Here is a 14,575-nt window from a genome sequence, read left to right as displayed (position 1 = left end):
GGACGGAGGAGGCACGGGACGGAGGAGGCTCGGGACGACGGCGGCTCGGGACGGAGGCTTGGGACACAGGTAGGCTGGACACACACACAAGGCTGCACGGACACACACACACACACACACACGGATGGATGGATGGATGGATACACACACACAGGGATGGATGGATGGATGAATACACACACACACACACACACACAGGGATGGATGGATGGATGGATGGATACACACACAGGGATGGATGGACGGACACACACACAGGGATGGATGGATGGATGGATGGATGGACACACACACAGGGATGGATGGACGGACACACACACAGGGATGGATGGACACACAGGGATGGACAGCCATGTCTCACCCTCGGCTTATACACGAGTCAATAAGTTTTCCAGTTTTTTGGGGGTAAATTGGGGGCCTCGGCTTATATTCGGGTCGGCCTATACTCGAGTATATACGGTATGTAATTTTTATGTAAAGGATTCAGCAAGTCCTTTTATAATCCTATTATTTTAAGTATAGCTACCCTAGATAATTGTTCATTGTTTTTGCCCTTGGTCTGTGAGGGTATATAAGGGTCTCCATTCTGTATCTTGGACAATTCATGGATGTTTATTTTATTCTGTGATTATACCAATGAATATAGACATGTGTTGGATTAAACTCAGGACATGAACATTAATTATGCCAAGTGTTTTTTGTTTTTTTTGTAGGAAAGGAATATCACATTTTCCTTATAGTGGCACAAAGCCAATTATCAGTACAATGGGGCTGATTTATAAACAGGGAAAGAAAGAAAAGCAGCTATGATGCCCTTAACCTCCAAAAAGATGCTTAATTGCATTTTCTAACCAGTACAAGAAATGTAGCAATGAGAATCTGAATGATGGCTATGAGCAATGCGCTTTTCTCCCTCAACATCTTTCTAGATTTAGTGCTCATACTAACAAACATCACACAGAAAGGGGGTTTTAAAATCAAAGCGTGACATACAGCCCTCAGGTGCACTTTTATCCAGCCCTGCAGTCAGAACATATAACATGTTTTAGACGGTTGGGACCAAGAATACATAATCTGTTCTATCATTTTTTACAGTTGATATGTATGGCAGTTGCCTCAAGTCTTTCAGAAGATTGATATGGATTAGTGCTGCTTCAGTTCTATGTTTGAGAATTGAAGTTTGTGAACTGCTTTTTAAACAGCTGCAGAAAGAGACCCTCCAAGGTTAATAAAGAGCAGCTAAGCAGTTTGCAAGAAAAAGCACCATAAGCTATCAGTACATAACAAAACTGCATTAAGAACCTCCAGAATCTGATAGCAATTTCCTACATCAAGACAAGGTCAAGACAACACAGGTCAGTCTTTCTATGATGACATATCCATGACAATTCTGAAAGAAGTTCTGCAGTGGATTTGGTAAGTAAAGGCACTGAATAGTACACGTTGGCTGCTACAGAGCAACTAAGCATTTTAAATATGTTGCAGTAGCACAATATTTTTTTATGTTGCACTAGCCTCCACCCTCATTAACCTCTATAGCTAACATTTTAAATCAGACTTGCTTAAATTCCCATGTGTGTCCTAAAATAAAAGACAAGAAAGATAACAGAATTGGATAATGCAGTTCCATTTGGCCACTAGGACTCCTCAAAAAGTGCTGTATAAGCACCAGACTTGTTGAGCTTACACAGGGCTATGGACTGCTTCCCTGTCACTAGACCAATTATGAGGTGCCTCTGGCTTTCATGTGCTTAAATATACCCAGAAGTACTAGATATGTAATCTCAGTCCCGGAGGTTGAATTGGAGAGACACACAAGGAAAGTAGAGTACTTTGCTGCTGGGGAAGGATGGGGGTTAAGTGCCCTTTCTCCTTTGCCCTACGTGGATAAAGGAAATGCCCACTTTAAGCCCTTGTACACACGGTCGGAGATGCCGACAACCAAATCCGTCGGATTTTGTCCGTCGGATCTTGTTCGAAACTGTTGCATACACACGGTCGGACAAAGTTGTTGGAAAATCCGATCTTTCAGAACGTGATGACGTAATTTCGTTACGATGGGACTACGTTCAGGGTAGTAGCCAATAGCTTTGATGTAGGAATTTGTGCTGAGCATGCGTGGCACTTTGTCCGATCGGAATTCTCTACACATGATCGGAGTATGTCCGATCGGAGCATTTTGTCGGAAAATATTTCCGGCAAGTTGGAAAATTTGGTCCAATGGATATTCTGACGGAAACAGTCCGATGCAGACCACACACAGTCGGAATATCCAACAAAATGCTCCGATCGGACACATTCCGTCGGAATCTCCGATCGTGTGTACAAGGGCTAAGACACAGAAGCATCACCCTTTAAGTTGGCCACAGATGGACTAAAATTTGGCTGATTCATGAGGAACCGGACAACTTTCGATCCATGAATGGCAGCCCCTGTTTGAAAAAAGTCAGCTGCAGCTGCTGATCAGTGTATTCCGACAGCTGAAAGTTCCACTGTCAGAATTCAATGTCTCAGCATCTCAGCAGGGGGGTGTTCTTAATTCACCTGACTTGTGTGAATGGAGATTTTTTTTTGGGGGGGGGGCGTTCAGCCTACTGGCTAAACAAACAAAAATGACTCATCTATGGCCATTAGGTTTAGCAAATAACCTAGGGCGCACAGACAGAAGGAAAAAACTGGCAATTACATCGACTAGATAAGGTTTTCTTTGTTTTGAGTTCTTTTTGCACATAGGCCTGAAAAATTCATCTAGTTCTTAAAAAAAATTGAAATTTCACACAAAAATGTAAATTTCAAATATTTCTTAAATACTTAAATATATAAATAAGCTATTACATATTAACGTTTAGCTTTCCCGTGAGAAACAGCTTCTGTGTAGGATGCGTGAATGAAGTCATGAAGCTGTTTTGCGGTGTTTGAGTTGCCGAGAATTTCAGTCAGTTTCTCTAAAGACAGTGTTGTCAGTTCAGCTATATTCTTTACATTATTCATTATAGCTCTGCAGTTCTTGGCATTGACCCCTGGCATTTTCAGAAGGAAGTCCTGAGGGCCTGGATTGTACTTCTCGGATTCTGGGATAGTTTCAGAGTCTGCGGTTATACCCATTGCAGTTGCAGCATCAGGCTGTGCTCGGTTCTGCTTCAACTCCTCAAAGAGTTCTGCGGTGGCATACGGTGAAGGGCACCAAAGTATGCGCAGTCTTGGAAAGTGGAGTGTGAGGAGGGTGAGTTTTGATGTGATGTCATTCACGGAAATCTCCTGGTGGATTGAACTTCTTGATGTGAGAGAAAATGGCTTATTAGGGTCAAATTCAATTAAAAGAATAGGCCGCTTGTAGTAACGACACATGGAAACACACTGCGTATAGAGACGTCCGTTATTGAGAGATCCAATAAGATCACTCACACTTTTTCTCTCTACACATATATCTGGGGTGAGAATGTAATCCCCCACTTCCAATGTGACAGGTTCTATATCAATGCCGCGTCTGTGGATAAGAGATGGTAGTTCACTCCGAAATTCCCGCATGTCAACAATGATGTTTTGCTGCAATGTTTTCTGCTGGCCACCTAAACAAAGAGCCAAAAAAGGACCACTGTTAGAGAAGAATTTGTGGGAAATGCTTGTAAATCAGGCAATGTCCTAAAATTACTCTGTTGTTTAGTTTAGTTCACCACATCAAATATTATTTAGAAGTCCTTTTCCAGAGAGTAGCTGCATATGATGTTACTAAACATCCCATGGCAGATGCAGATTAAAAGGGCTCATTTCCTAGTAAATGAACTGCAGATTGTTTGCTAACGGTTATTCTGTATACTCTATTCTCTCGACTGTCAGGAATATTTACTTCCACTCCTATAAAAGAGCAATTCACAGGAATATAGTGATAGATAAACACAGTCCATTCCCTAATGTTAAAGGTAAATATAGTACCCCTTTCCTAGTAATTAATGTTTGGCCTCTATGCACATTAAAATTCTTAATTATGAAAAAGTTGTATATAGCAATCGGAATTGTCCCCTAAAATTCAATAACATTTGGGACCTATGGTGTAATCCTACTCTCACATTAAGATCAGGGTGACCAATTTTATATTTTTACAACTACTACTATTGATACCCATATTGTACACAAGTAATTATTTTAGTGGTGATGCGTTTACTTTTTGTATTTAAGTTTTTGTTGGATACGGGAACGCATGTCAGTATATAAACGGCAACAAAGCCGTTTTTTATTTATGTAGTTTTCGAGATCACATATTTGCACAAACTGTTGGTTTGCAGAGTAGCACCGTGATTTTATTTCAAGTAGGTATTTTGGTAGCGTTTTTAAAGTGATTGGAAAAATTTGTGGTATATTCCTGCATACCCGGATGCGATAAGATACCGCTTTGTGATTGGAGCCCACTGTCACTGTTCCAGTTCTTATTTTGAAACATATTTGCATAGATTCTTTTACATGATTACTGTAAATGTGAACATACATGCTCTTTTATACTTATGTACAGGTATTAGACTTCAATAAATATATATAATAAATAAAATTGTGTTAATGACTAAAAATCTATTTACTCTTGAAAACGTGAGAGGTATAGGCACAGTTTACACACTGTAATAAATAGCATGGAAGGAAATTAACTGAACTGACCAGCTTTGCGTGTGTCAGAAGCAGCTGAGGCTGAAGTCACATCTCTCTGCAGATCCAGGTTTGTGTCATCGCGTCCTTCCCTTTCTTCTGGGATGACCATGCTGGCCTTTTCTCTGCAAGCGACCGTGATAGTGAATTTAATATCTGAATCAAGTGTAGGTACCAAAAGTCTATATTATTTGGTTCTAAGCTATTTTAGATCACAACCTGCTTAGAACAGATAGATAGCTGTGCACAATAAAAACACTGATGCCTTAAAGTGGAATTCCAGCCTAACTCTAACTACTCTTTAAAATTTCCTCTTCCCCTCACCTGTTACCTACCCTGCTTAACCTGTGTTTAAAAAAAAAAAAAAAAAAAGTTGTGTACACTTATCTATTTTTAGTCCACTGTAGTCCAGTCACGTGATCCCCTGTGTCAGTGAGCGGCAGCTGCAGGGGAGAGGATGCAGCTCTCAACAACATCTTGGAATTCCAAGAGCTGTGACATGACCCAGTCTCCCATGCCCAAGCCATTGTCAACACTCCCTCCTCTCCCCTGCAGCAGCAGATCACTGACACAGGGGAGACGAAGCTGCGAGTCACATGACCGGATCATAGCAAATAGGTAAGTACACGCATCTTTTTTTTTTACACAGAATATGCAGGAAAGGTGGCCAGAGGGGGCAGTGTAAATTGTAAGCATAGTTAGTGTTAAAAGGGTATTCTACTTTAAGGCAAGCCATACATGTGTGGATGGCTGGAGCGGAATGAGATAAATCAATCGGCAAATGGCATGGATGGAAAATTCTCACCTGCTGGCTATTGTATTCAGCAGCCTTAGCACCTGTAGCTGATGACCCAAACAATTACTGTACCTCATAGGATGCAGTTATATTTTAGCTGATCATTATCCACCCAGCTCAGTCAATTTTTGAATCGACCTTTGTTGAGGTAAGTGGTACCCCTGAGGGCCACCCACAGCTCAATAATATATATATACAAACACACAAACTTGGCTAACAATTTTGTGGACATCTCAACATAAAATCGTAAAAAGGTTCTTACAGACAATGTACTTTAATGATAAAAAGTGTATATTGAACTTAATGAGAAGGTCTCTTACCCTCCATTAAAGCTGGCCATCTATGGTTAGGTTTTGTTTTTTTCGCTCAGATGGACAAAGAAAAGAAAAAGAAAAGAAAAGAACCGATTCTCTTCCCAGCCCAGTTAAAAATTTGCTTAGTGTATATCAAGCATATATAAGTTACCATAAACAGAGGCCACTGGGCTCTTTTGATAAAATAAGATTGTGTACCTACTTTGCTCTCACTGTAACCTGATTTAGTGTACTTTTGCTTCTCTTCTTCCACAATAACTCTACCCAAAAAAGATCCCCTCAATTTCGGGAATTCTGTACTCTTTACAATTTAGACTCTGTGCCACATGTGTAGCTGCTCCAAATCCAATTGTATTTTAGCGCCAGTGTCTAAATTTCCACAAATGGGAAGTTTATACAATTACCAAAATCATTCAATGTTTTATAATTAGGTGGGTAGCAGAACTCCGGAAAAAAACTTAAAAGTATCATTGTAGTACCTATTTTTAAGTCCTTTTGTTTATCAAGTCTGTACACCTAAAATTACCATTTTAGTCTATCCATGTCTTGGATACTCTATCACTGAGCCAAATTCCAAATCCTGTTATGGTTTTAGGTGTTGCCACATATATTTGCATGTTCCAACTTCATCAGTTGCAGTCTCCATAGTATAGGAGTAATATAAAAAAAATAAACAGTGGGAACCCCTCATAAGTAGTGTACAGCAATGGAGCAGTCTCAAAAATCTAAATGCAGATATTTCACCAGCAAACTTCTCTATCACCTACCAAAAGAAGTGTAGGCAAAGCTGGCCTGATCCTTTAAGATACACCTATCATCATCAGCATATTGGGGGGGGGGGGGGGTTTGCCACTGCTAAATATACAATTTACCTCTCTCTGTCACATACCCTGAACAAGAATTCTGTTAATAAATGTAAAAAATGTATCAGCCCCTTATCTCTATACCTAATCATGAGGCTCAAATGATTTGTCAAGTAATGCCCAAAAAATTCATATCCTGTGTAAATCTACCCTGGCTCAGTCGGTAAACAATGTATAATGGATTTTGCTTCTCTCCAAGCTATAATTTTGAGCCTCTTCATTATTTGAAACGTTTTGTAGAGAAGTATGTTTTACCTGATAAGATGCTCAAATGCTTCTTTTTCCTTCCTGAGGGAAGTGAGATACCTTTGTTCTTCTGTAGAGCCTCCATAGATGAGAAAATAAACCCTAAAATGTTCAAGAATATTTGTAAATAGAGAAAAAAAAAAAAAGAAATTATTACACAGTGGTGTAGTGGTTAGCACTCTCACCTAGAAGTAAAAAGGATCGCTGGTTTGAATCCCAACCACGATACTACCTGCCTGGAGTTTGCATGTTCTCCCTGTGCCTGCGTGTGTTTCCTCCGGATACTCCGGTTTCCTCCCACACTCCAAAGACATGCAGGTAGGTTAATTGGCTTCTGTCCAAAATTGGCCCTGGTATATGAATAGGGACCTTGGATTGTGGGCTCCTTGAGGGTAGGGACCAATGTGAGTGTGCAATGTACAGGGATAGGGACCATTGTGGACACTGGTGTCTTTATTCAACCTTACTAACTATGTAACTATTTGCTACTTCAAATAAGCCCATCACATCACAATTCAGTGTATTTTGCTTCTACCCAGCAAATAACAATTAATCTGTCAACAGATTGATTGAAATTTGGCCAGTGCAGAGGCGACTGGCTGAATATTGATCTATCTATTGCCGATTCTATTCTAATGATTGACTTCTCACAAATGGACTTGTTGAAAAATCTTCTTTTGAGCAGTGCTGCAGCCAATCGCCTGCAGCGATGATCTGTTGTATTCCAACAGTGGAGGAGTATCTCAGTCAGACTACAATAGCGCAGTGGGGTGGATTCCCCTATCATCCTCACTTGTGTGCCTGGGGGAATTAATTAAATTTTGTTTTTTGATCAGCATACTGGATGATTGAAAGGACTGGACAACGACCAGCTTTAGTAATGTAGGACATTTTTTGTCCCAAAATGCATTGGTCCTATGCACTTCCTTCCTATTCAGTAAGAGCTACTAGGCAGCCCTATCAGTTGCTTAACTACTCCTGGTACTAGTGTCTATAAGAAAAGCTGTCAAAGAGCTAACCCTGGAGTATTTTTCGGTCACTAGAAAAGCATTCTTGCCAAGTGTCCTGGATCTTGTGGGACAGCGCCACGATTTTGCACACCGGAAACACTGCTGCAGATCTGCTCCCTGCTCCTGCAGTGCCAGCCATCTTCAGACCTTTACTGCTAACACTAACCAAACAAGACAGCTTCATCAAATGGGCCACCCCTCCTTGGCCATGCCCTCTTTTACCTATTAAAAGGTACTTATATTTTAATTTACACTGCAATTTACATATATATGTCATGCATTCACATCCGCCCCTGACTTTTAAGAGCTTACAATCTATTGTCCCTAGCTCTAAGTCATACACATACTAGGGCCAATTTAGACAGGAGCCAATTAACCTACCAGCAAATCTTTAGAGTGTGGGAGGAAACCAGAGGACCCAGAGGAAACCAATGCAGGCACAGGGAGAACATGCAAACTCCAGGCAGGTAGTGCCGTGTTTGGGATTCAAACCAACAATCCTAGTACAGCCAGTGAGCTGCTGTGCTCTTTTCCTTACATGCACTCGTGTAGAGGAAAGTGTATTGTTCTGCTATGAGTCAGCCTGTGCATGCTAAGCAAGAATGGAGCTTCCTGAGGTCCTGCTCCTTAAAAAATCTGTAGGTTGCCAGGGCTTAATAAGGGAGGTCTTTGGCTAAAATGGCGACAAGGGGATAAGATCTTGCATTGCTACATTTTCTCCTTTCTTGTGAAGCTACCATAGGCGTCACAGACTCTTACTTCATTCCTGCAACCTGCCTGGGAAGCACAGGGGAGATTCTAGCCTATAGTATTGGAGGCAGCTTCCACTGACTACAAAGATAAGTCTTATTTTAGCCCAGTAAGAGCAGATATAGGTTTATTTAACTATGGTAAGCAGGTAGTGCGGCTATACTGTTATCAGACTAGCGTGCATCATGCCGCATCCATAAGGTGTGTCCTTATATACATAGTACACCTCAAGTTAGTGGACTTTGCTGGGTGCCTGTCAGCGACTGTCTGCTTTCACCCAGCAGCATTACATAAATGTACACTATGTACACATCACAGATACGTACAGTAACAATGTACTACTCACATCACACCTGATATGTGGTGGACCTAGCATCAGATATATTTTTTCAGGTTAAGTACCACAGTATTTTCTAAGGGAAAGAATGGTGGAGGGCAACAAACGCAGCCTGGGTGAGGAGAGGGCGAGTATCTGTACTAATTTTACAAAAATGTCCTGTAACCATGTATTTATGTTTATAATATACATACAGGGATTTGAAGTACCTTAATGTTTTCTGCTTGCTAGCTCTGTAAATTTCAAGCTGACGAACAAAGCTGAGCTCTGCATCATATAGGACGACATATCTTGGCTCGATTTCATGCAATAACCTCATCAGCGCATAGGGGTCATTGCAGCCTTGTAAAGGATGGATGACAGTCAGGGGTTCCTTTAAGATGCCATAATAAGAGTCTGAAGGTAAATTCAACTGGAGATCTTCATATTTTGGCTCTTCTAGGCTACTTTCCATGCTAATGCTTTCCTCTTTGAATAAGCCTTCTTCCTGTTCTTTTGCCATGCCATCATCATCCGCTTTTCCTATCATTTGTGTTAAAGTTAATTCAGTTTTTTTGCAGTTTCTCTTCTGTTTACTTGTGCCATCTTTCACTTTCTTACTTTGCATGTTCTTCCCACCTGTAGCCAATTCCTTTTTCTTGACTGCTTTTCTGTTTTTCAGCCATACTTCTACTGCCTTTTCATCCTTCCCGAAGGCTTTGTTGTACAGCCTCATTAAAAGAGGCTCTGCCCCCACGGTAATGTACTCCCTCAACTGAGCACATGTCCGATCATCACTGGCACATATCAATACGCGGCCTGACAAGTAAACACAAACATCATTAAATCTCTGGAAATGTAAAACATCTCTACATTGTATATGCAAACTCATGCTGTAACAAAATGGGAGAATGTTCAATTTAACTGCTAAACTCATTTTAGTGACTCCCCAGTTTTCATAAAATCTCACATAATAGTTTTTTGCACGTGTTTAAAAAATCATTTTAGTCCTGAAGATTACACAAAACCCACAAATATTATATCATTTTCTGAAAGCAGGCACCTTAGAGAACGAAATAGTGGTAGTGCATTTTTGTCACACGTTATTACCGCAAAGGTCTAGAAAAAAGTCCCCTATGTGATGTGATGATTTGTGCGTGACAGGTTCTCTTTATTGAGATATGCAGGGTCCTGCATGCTTCCCCTGTACTCCACTGAATGTTTTACATGCAGATCGCATTGCAAAACATCCTTTGTTAGCAAAGCGAGCCAGGGACACCGAGAGCTTGACCTGGAAGTTACATCGGAGACATTGCTTTCCGGGTCACAAGAAGAAGGGGAGGAGAGCAGACATGTGTCCTCTTCTCCTTCCCCTCTGGAACCCGCCATGGAGCTCCCGGCCCGTCCATGGGCAAGCGGGGAGGGGAGCACCAGTACCGGGGGTGTGAGAGAGCGATCAGGCAGCAGCGGAGCCACCCGAATGCCCTCACCTGAGAGGCAGAAGGCAGAAGCTACTATTAATATATACATAAATCAAAGTAACATTGTTTTAACAGTGTTTTATCTACCTCTGCTGCAGGATTTGTGCGTGCCTCTATACCTGATTTGCATCGATTTTTTTGTGGGTGAGCCAGGCATGTACTTGGCTACCCTTGGGAATATAATTTGTCCACTTCAGGATTCACCCACTGCAATTATACGGTGGCAGGACGGCCCCACCGTGACAAATCATGTACATGTATACGATTTGGTACTTACCTAGCTGTTCTGTTCTTTGCTACAGCACAAGAAGATCAGGATGATCAATGATTTATGGCTGAAACCTGCTGATCAGCTCAGCGAATGACAGAAGAGAGCCCTGTGTAGGTAAACAACACAGGGCTCCCTATGAGCAGAGACAAGACTTTTTTTCTCCCTGCTAAGCAGGGAGTAAATTGGCACATTACTTAGTAAAAAGAGCACAGAGTACACACAGTAAACATTGTTAGGCACACCGTTAATCCTTTGATTGCCCCTAAAAATGTTAACCCCTTCCCAGCCATTGTCATTTGTACAGTGACAGTGTTTATTATTAGCACTGAGGACTGTATTTGTGTCACTGGTTATGTGTCAGTCAGTTCCCAAAAAGTGTCAGTGTCGGGTCACCTGAGACCAGGTGACAGATGCACTCCGTAGGAGTTGGATGTGCACCGCTAAGGTAGTGGGCCCTAGGACTGACTTCTGCGGATAGTACCCAGGGAGGTTCAGGAAGCAGGTCTACTGGATCACTAAAACAGACCCAGTGGGAGCTAGAGCATAGTTTCCCCATGGTGCAGAGTCTAAGAGTTAGCAGGTGTTCAGCAGAGCCTCTAGTGGTGAGGATGGACTGCGCTGCAGTCTGGCTCCAGGTCGCAGCCCCTAGGGTCTCACAGCTCACGCTCATCGTAGACTACAGGAGAAGGAAGCAGCAGGCTGGAACAACAAGGATAGTAAAGGGACAAGGCAGAGGTCAAGGTGAATAGCAGACAGGAACAACAAGAGTACATGCAAAGTTTCAGGGTCACAGGCAAATGGTGATAGTCGGGGACACACCAAAAGGTCAGGGTCACGAGCAGACAGGAATAGTCGAGAACACGCTAAGGTCGGCAACAGACAAATGAAGAGCACACGGCAAGCAGGAAACAGGAATCCAAATGCACAATGAATACACAATGGTTGATCAGCACTGCTGGCTTGCAGTGCACAGGGTAATATAGGGTTCCCTGATAGGGCCTGTGGTGGAGCCATGCTTAGAGGAGAGGTTATAAAAAAACAGCCAGGTGAGAGTGGCTGGCCTCTTAGTCTGGACACATGAGGAAAGGTAAGCTGACAGAGAAAGATTACTGCATAACCATGACAGTCAGGTTGCCCACTGTACTATCACAGTCTCACTATAAGTCAGTGATGACTGCAATTACTAGTATAAAAAAAAAAAAAAAAAAAAAAATTATTCCAGTATATATACACACACCATAGTTTGTAGACGTTATAACCATACACGCCAAAAGACATGCTGGTAGGTTAATTGGCTTCAGTCCAAAATTGCCCCTATTATATGAATGTGAGTTGGGAACCTTGGATTGTGGGCTCCTTGAGGGTAGGGACCGATGTGAGTGTGTGATGTATGTGGGAGTGCTGCGTAAATTGATGGCACTATATGGGTACCTTAAATAATATAATAGGTGAGCATCTTAAAGTGGTTGTAATGGTATAATCCTTCTTAACAAAGCTACTGATCACTATATGTAAAAGTTTCCTTACTTGTTTTTTTTTTCTTATATTTCGTCTTGTAATGTTTGTTTATGTCCCCGGTGCATGCGCTGTCCGTCCTTCAATTTATGGCACACTCTGAGTGGCGCTCCCCCTCCAGCATAATGCTGTGTCTGAGAGTCCCGCTCTGTGCGGCACCGCTTTGAAGACACACAAGACTGGGCTGTTTCCCAGCTTCCTTGCCATAGGAACGTCGACCGAGAATGAGGCTCGGTAACAAATGCTCGCGCATGTGCGAGATTTCAGCAAGGGGAATTAAGGAAGGGCGGAAATGAAGTCCATTGGGTACTCAGAAATCAGTACCATCAAATTAGATGGTGCAGCCTAATCTCGGAAGAAGATTTTACTTAAAACTTCTAAATACAGTAAGTAACAAGCGTTTTTGCAGATATTAGACAGGGCAATTATTTTAAATGTTACATATATGACCTGAAAAACACAGAGGTTACTTCCTCTTTAATAAGACACAACGTACAGGGATAGGGACAATTGTAGACATGCACCCACACTCACTCAGGTTGAACTAGATGGACTGGTGTCTTTATTCAACCTTACTAATTAACCACTCGATACACACTTATTGAGATTTAAAAAAATTTTTATCAAAGAGATTTTTTAAATTTTTTTTTTACTGGATACTGTTTTTTTCAAAATGTACTGTATATAATAAAAAAAAAAAACAGTAGTGATCAAATACCACCAAAAGAAAGATCTATTTGTCGTGTACAGCGTTGCATGACTTAAAGTAGCGCAGTGCTGAATAACAAAATGGCCTGATCATGAAGGGTGTAAAAAAAAAAAATCTGGAACTCAGGTGGATATTAATGTCTCTGATGGCAAGTTTTAAAGCGGGAGTCCACCGGGACTCCGCGTTTTTTTTTTTTTTTTTTTAAAGCCAGCAGCTACAAATACTGCAGCTGCTGACTTTTAAAATAGTGACACTTACCTGTCCAGCGCGCCCGCGATGTCGGCACCCGAAGCCGATCTCTAGATCGTCTGTAAGGTGCTGCCGCCGCCATCTTGGGTATGGGAATCGCGCTGCACAATAAGGACGGTCCCCGCTGCCTCTGGGATCTGTGTGTTTCCCAGCAGGCAGCGGGGCACTTGCGGAAAGGGGCGGGCACTTGCGGAAAGGGGCGTAATCTACGCCCCTTTCCGCAGCTATCCCGGAAGTGGGTGCAGAATACCTGTACTGTACAGGTATCTGCAACCCCCTCCCCCCTGAAAGGTGTCAATTGTGGTGCCGGAGGGGGGGAGGGATCCGATGAGCGGAGGTCCACTTTAGGGTGGACCTCCGCTTTAAATTGAATAATGCAATAAAACTATAAAATGCTTTGTAGTTATAAGTATATACTTCGTAAGATATGCAGAACTGTGAGGCCGAACAAATACTAAATGGCTCTTTTTACTGTAATTATATAAAATATGTTTGCATCTCAATTTGTTTTAATGGGATTGAGCTTGATTACAGATATTTAAATAAATAACACAATGCTGCACGTGAAAGCATGCCAGATGAAGCTGGGAATCTGATCTTGTACGTCTGAAAATTGGCAAGTTCCAGCTAAGACTACGTTGTATAAACAGGTTTTGGTGCCAGATGTTGTGTACAGAGAAAGTTTATTTAAGAAAAAACATGCTCTAAAAAAAGGATACAAAGCTGTTTTAGACAAATGGCTTGTAGTTACCATAACAAAGGCAAAAGTTAATGTCCAAGGATTAAATGGTACAAAATGCTCATACAACATACATTGCTGTAAAAATAAATAAATAAATGGAAGCGCAGCTCCATCTAAGTGCAGTATCAATCCACCTTTAAAGAGGAAGCAAACCCCGATGGCTTTTCTTCATTTCTTTTCCCCTGTAAAGTAAAGGCATAATGTGCTAGTATGCATGTATGCATCACATATTAGAACATTATCTGACACCTGCAAATGAAGCCAGCGCCATCCCTGCTGCAGGCCGCATCCATCGTCGCGCTTCTCTTCTTTCCCTGGCCATGGACTCCAACTCTGACTGGCCGTAGCCCCGTGATGTCACTCCTGCGTGCGCAGCCACCGCTCATACCACTCGCTACTGCAGAAACGGCACGGGCGGAAGTTTCTTCACAGCAAAAGTGTCAATGACATCATCGGAGCAGTATATAGTAAATATCTCCTTAATGGCGCATGTTTAGAAGATATTTACCATACCCATTGGTAAGCCTTATTTTAGGCTTACCTATAGGTACAACTGACACAGAGAGGTTTACAACCTCTTTAATTAGGACAACACAAATGCAACTCACAATGTGGCTGAACGCTTAATATGCTTATGCACCTCCCGCTCCACCTTCCACCTGGAGGACCTGAGCTGCC

At 41.9% G+C, this 14,575-nt stretch overlaps 1 protein-coding gene across 4 annotated transcripts in view; it reads right to left on the bottom strand.

Annotated features, from left to right (window-relative positions):
* Positions 1-466: 466 nt before the first annotated feature.
* Positions 467-14,575, bottom strand: part of ERCC4 (ERCC excision repair 4, endonuclease catalytic subunit) — a 75,934-nt gene continuing 61,825 nt past the window's right edge. For all 4 annotated transcript variants that reach the window (XM_077448967.1, XM_077448964.1, XM_077448966.1 and 1 more), the window contains 4 exons: positions 9,161-9,749; positions 6,864-6,956; positions 4,648-4,760; positions 467-3,569 (listed from right to left, as the gene is read on the bottom strand). In XM_077448967.1, coding sequence (XP_077305093.1) covers positions 2,839-3,569; positions 4,648-4,760; positions 6,864-6,956; positions 9,161-9,749 — 1,526 coding nt within the window. In that variant the 3' untranslated portion in view covers positions 467-2,838. The remainder of the gene's footprint in view (positions 3,570-4,647; positions 4,761-6,863; positions 6,957-9,160; positions 9,750-14,575) is intronic.

The sequence above is a fragment of the Lithobates pipiens genome, unplaced genomic scaffold (assembly GCF_037356315.1).
Source record: "Lithobates pipiens isolate NorthernLeopardFrog02 unplaced genomic scaffold, aLitPip1_a1.2 Scaffold_22, whole genome shotgun sequence".
NCBI classification, from domain to species: Eukaryota; Metazoa; Chordata; class Amphibia; order Anura; family Ranidae; genus Lithobates; species Lithobates pipiens.
The sequence above is the reverse complement of the archived record's forward strand: the minus strand, read 5'-3'. Positions and strand labels throughout refer to the sequence as shown.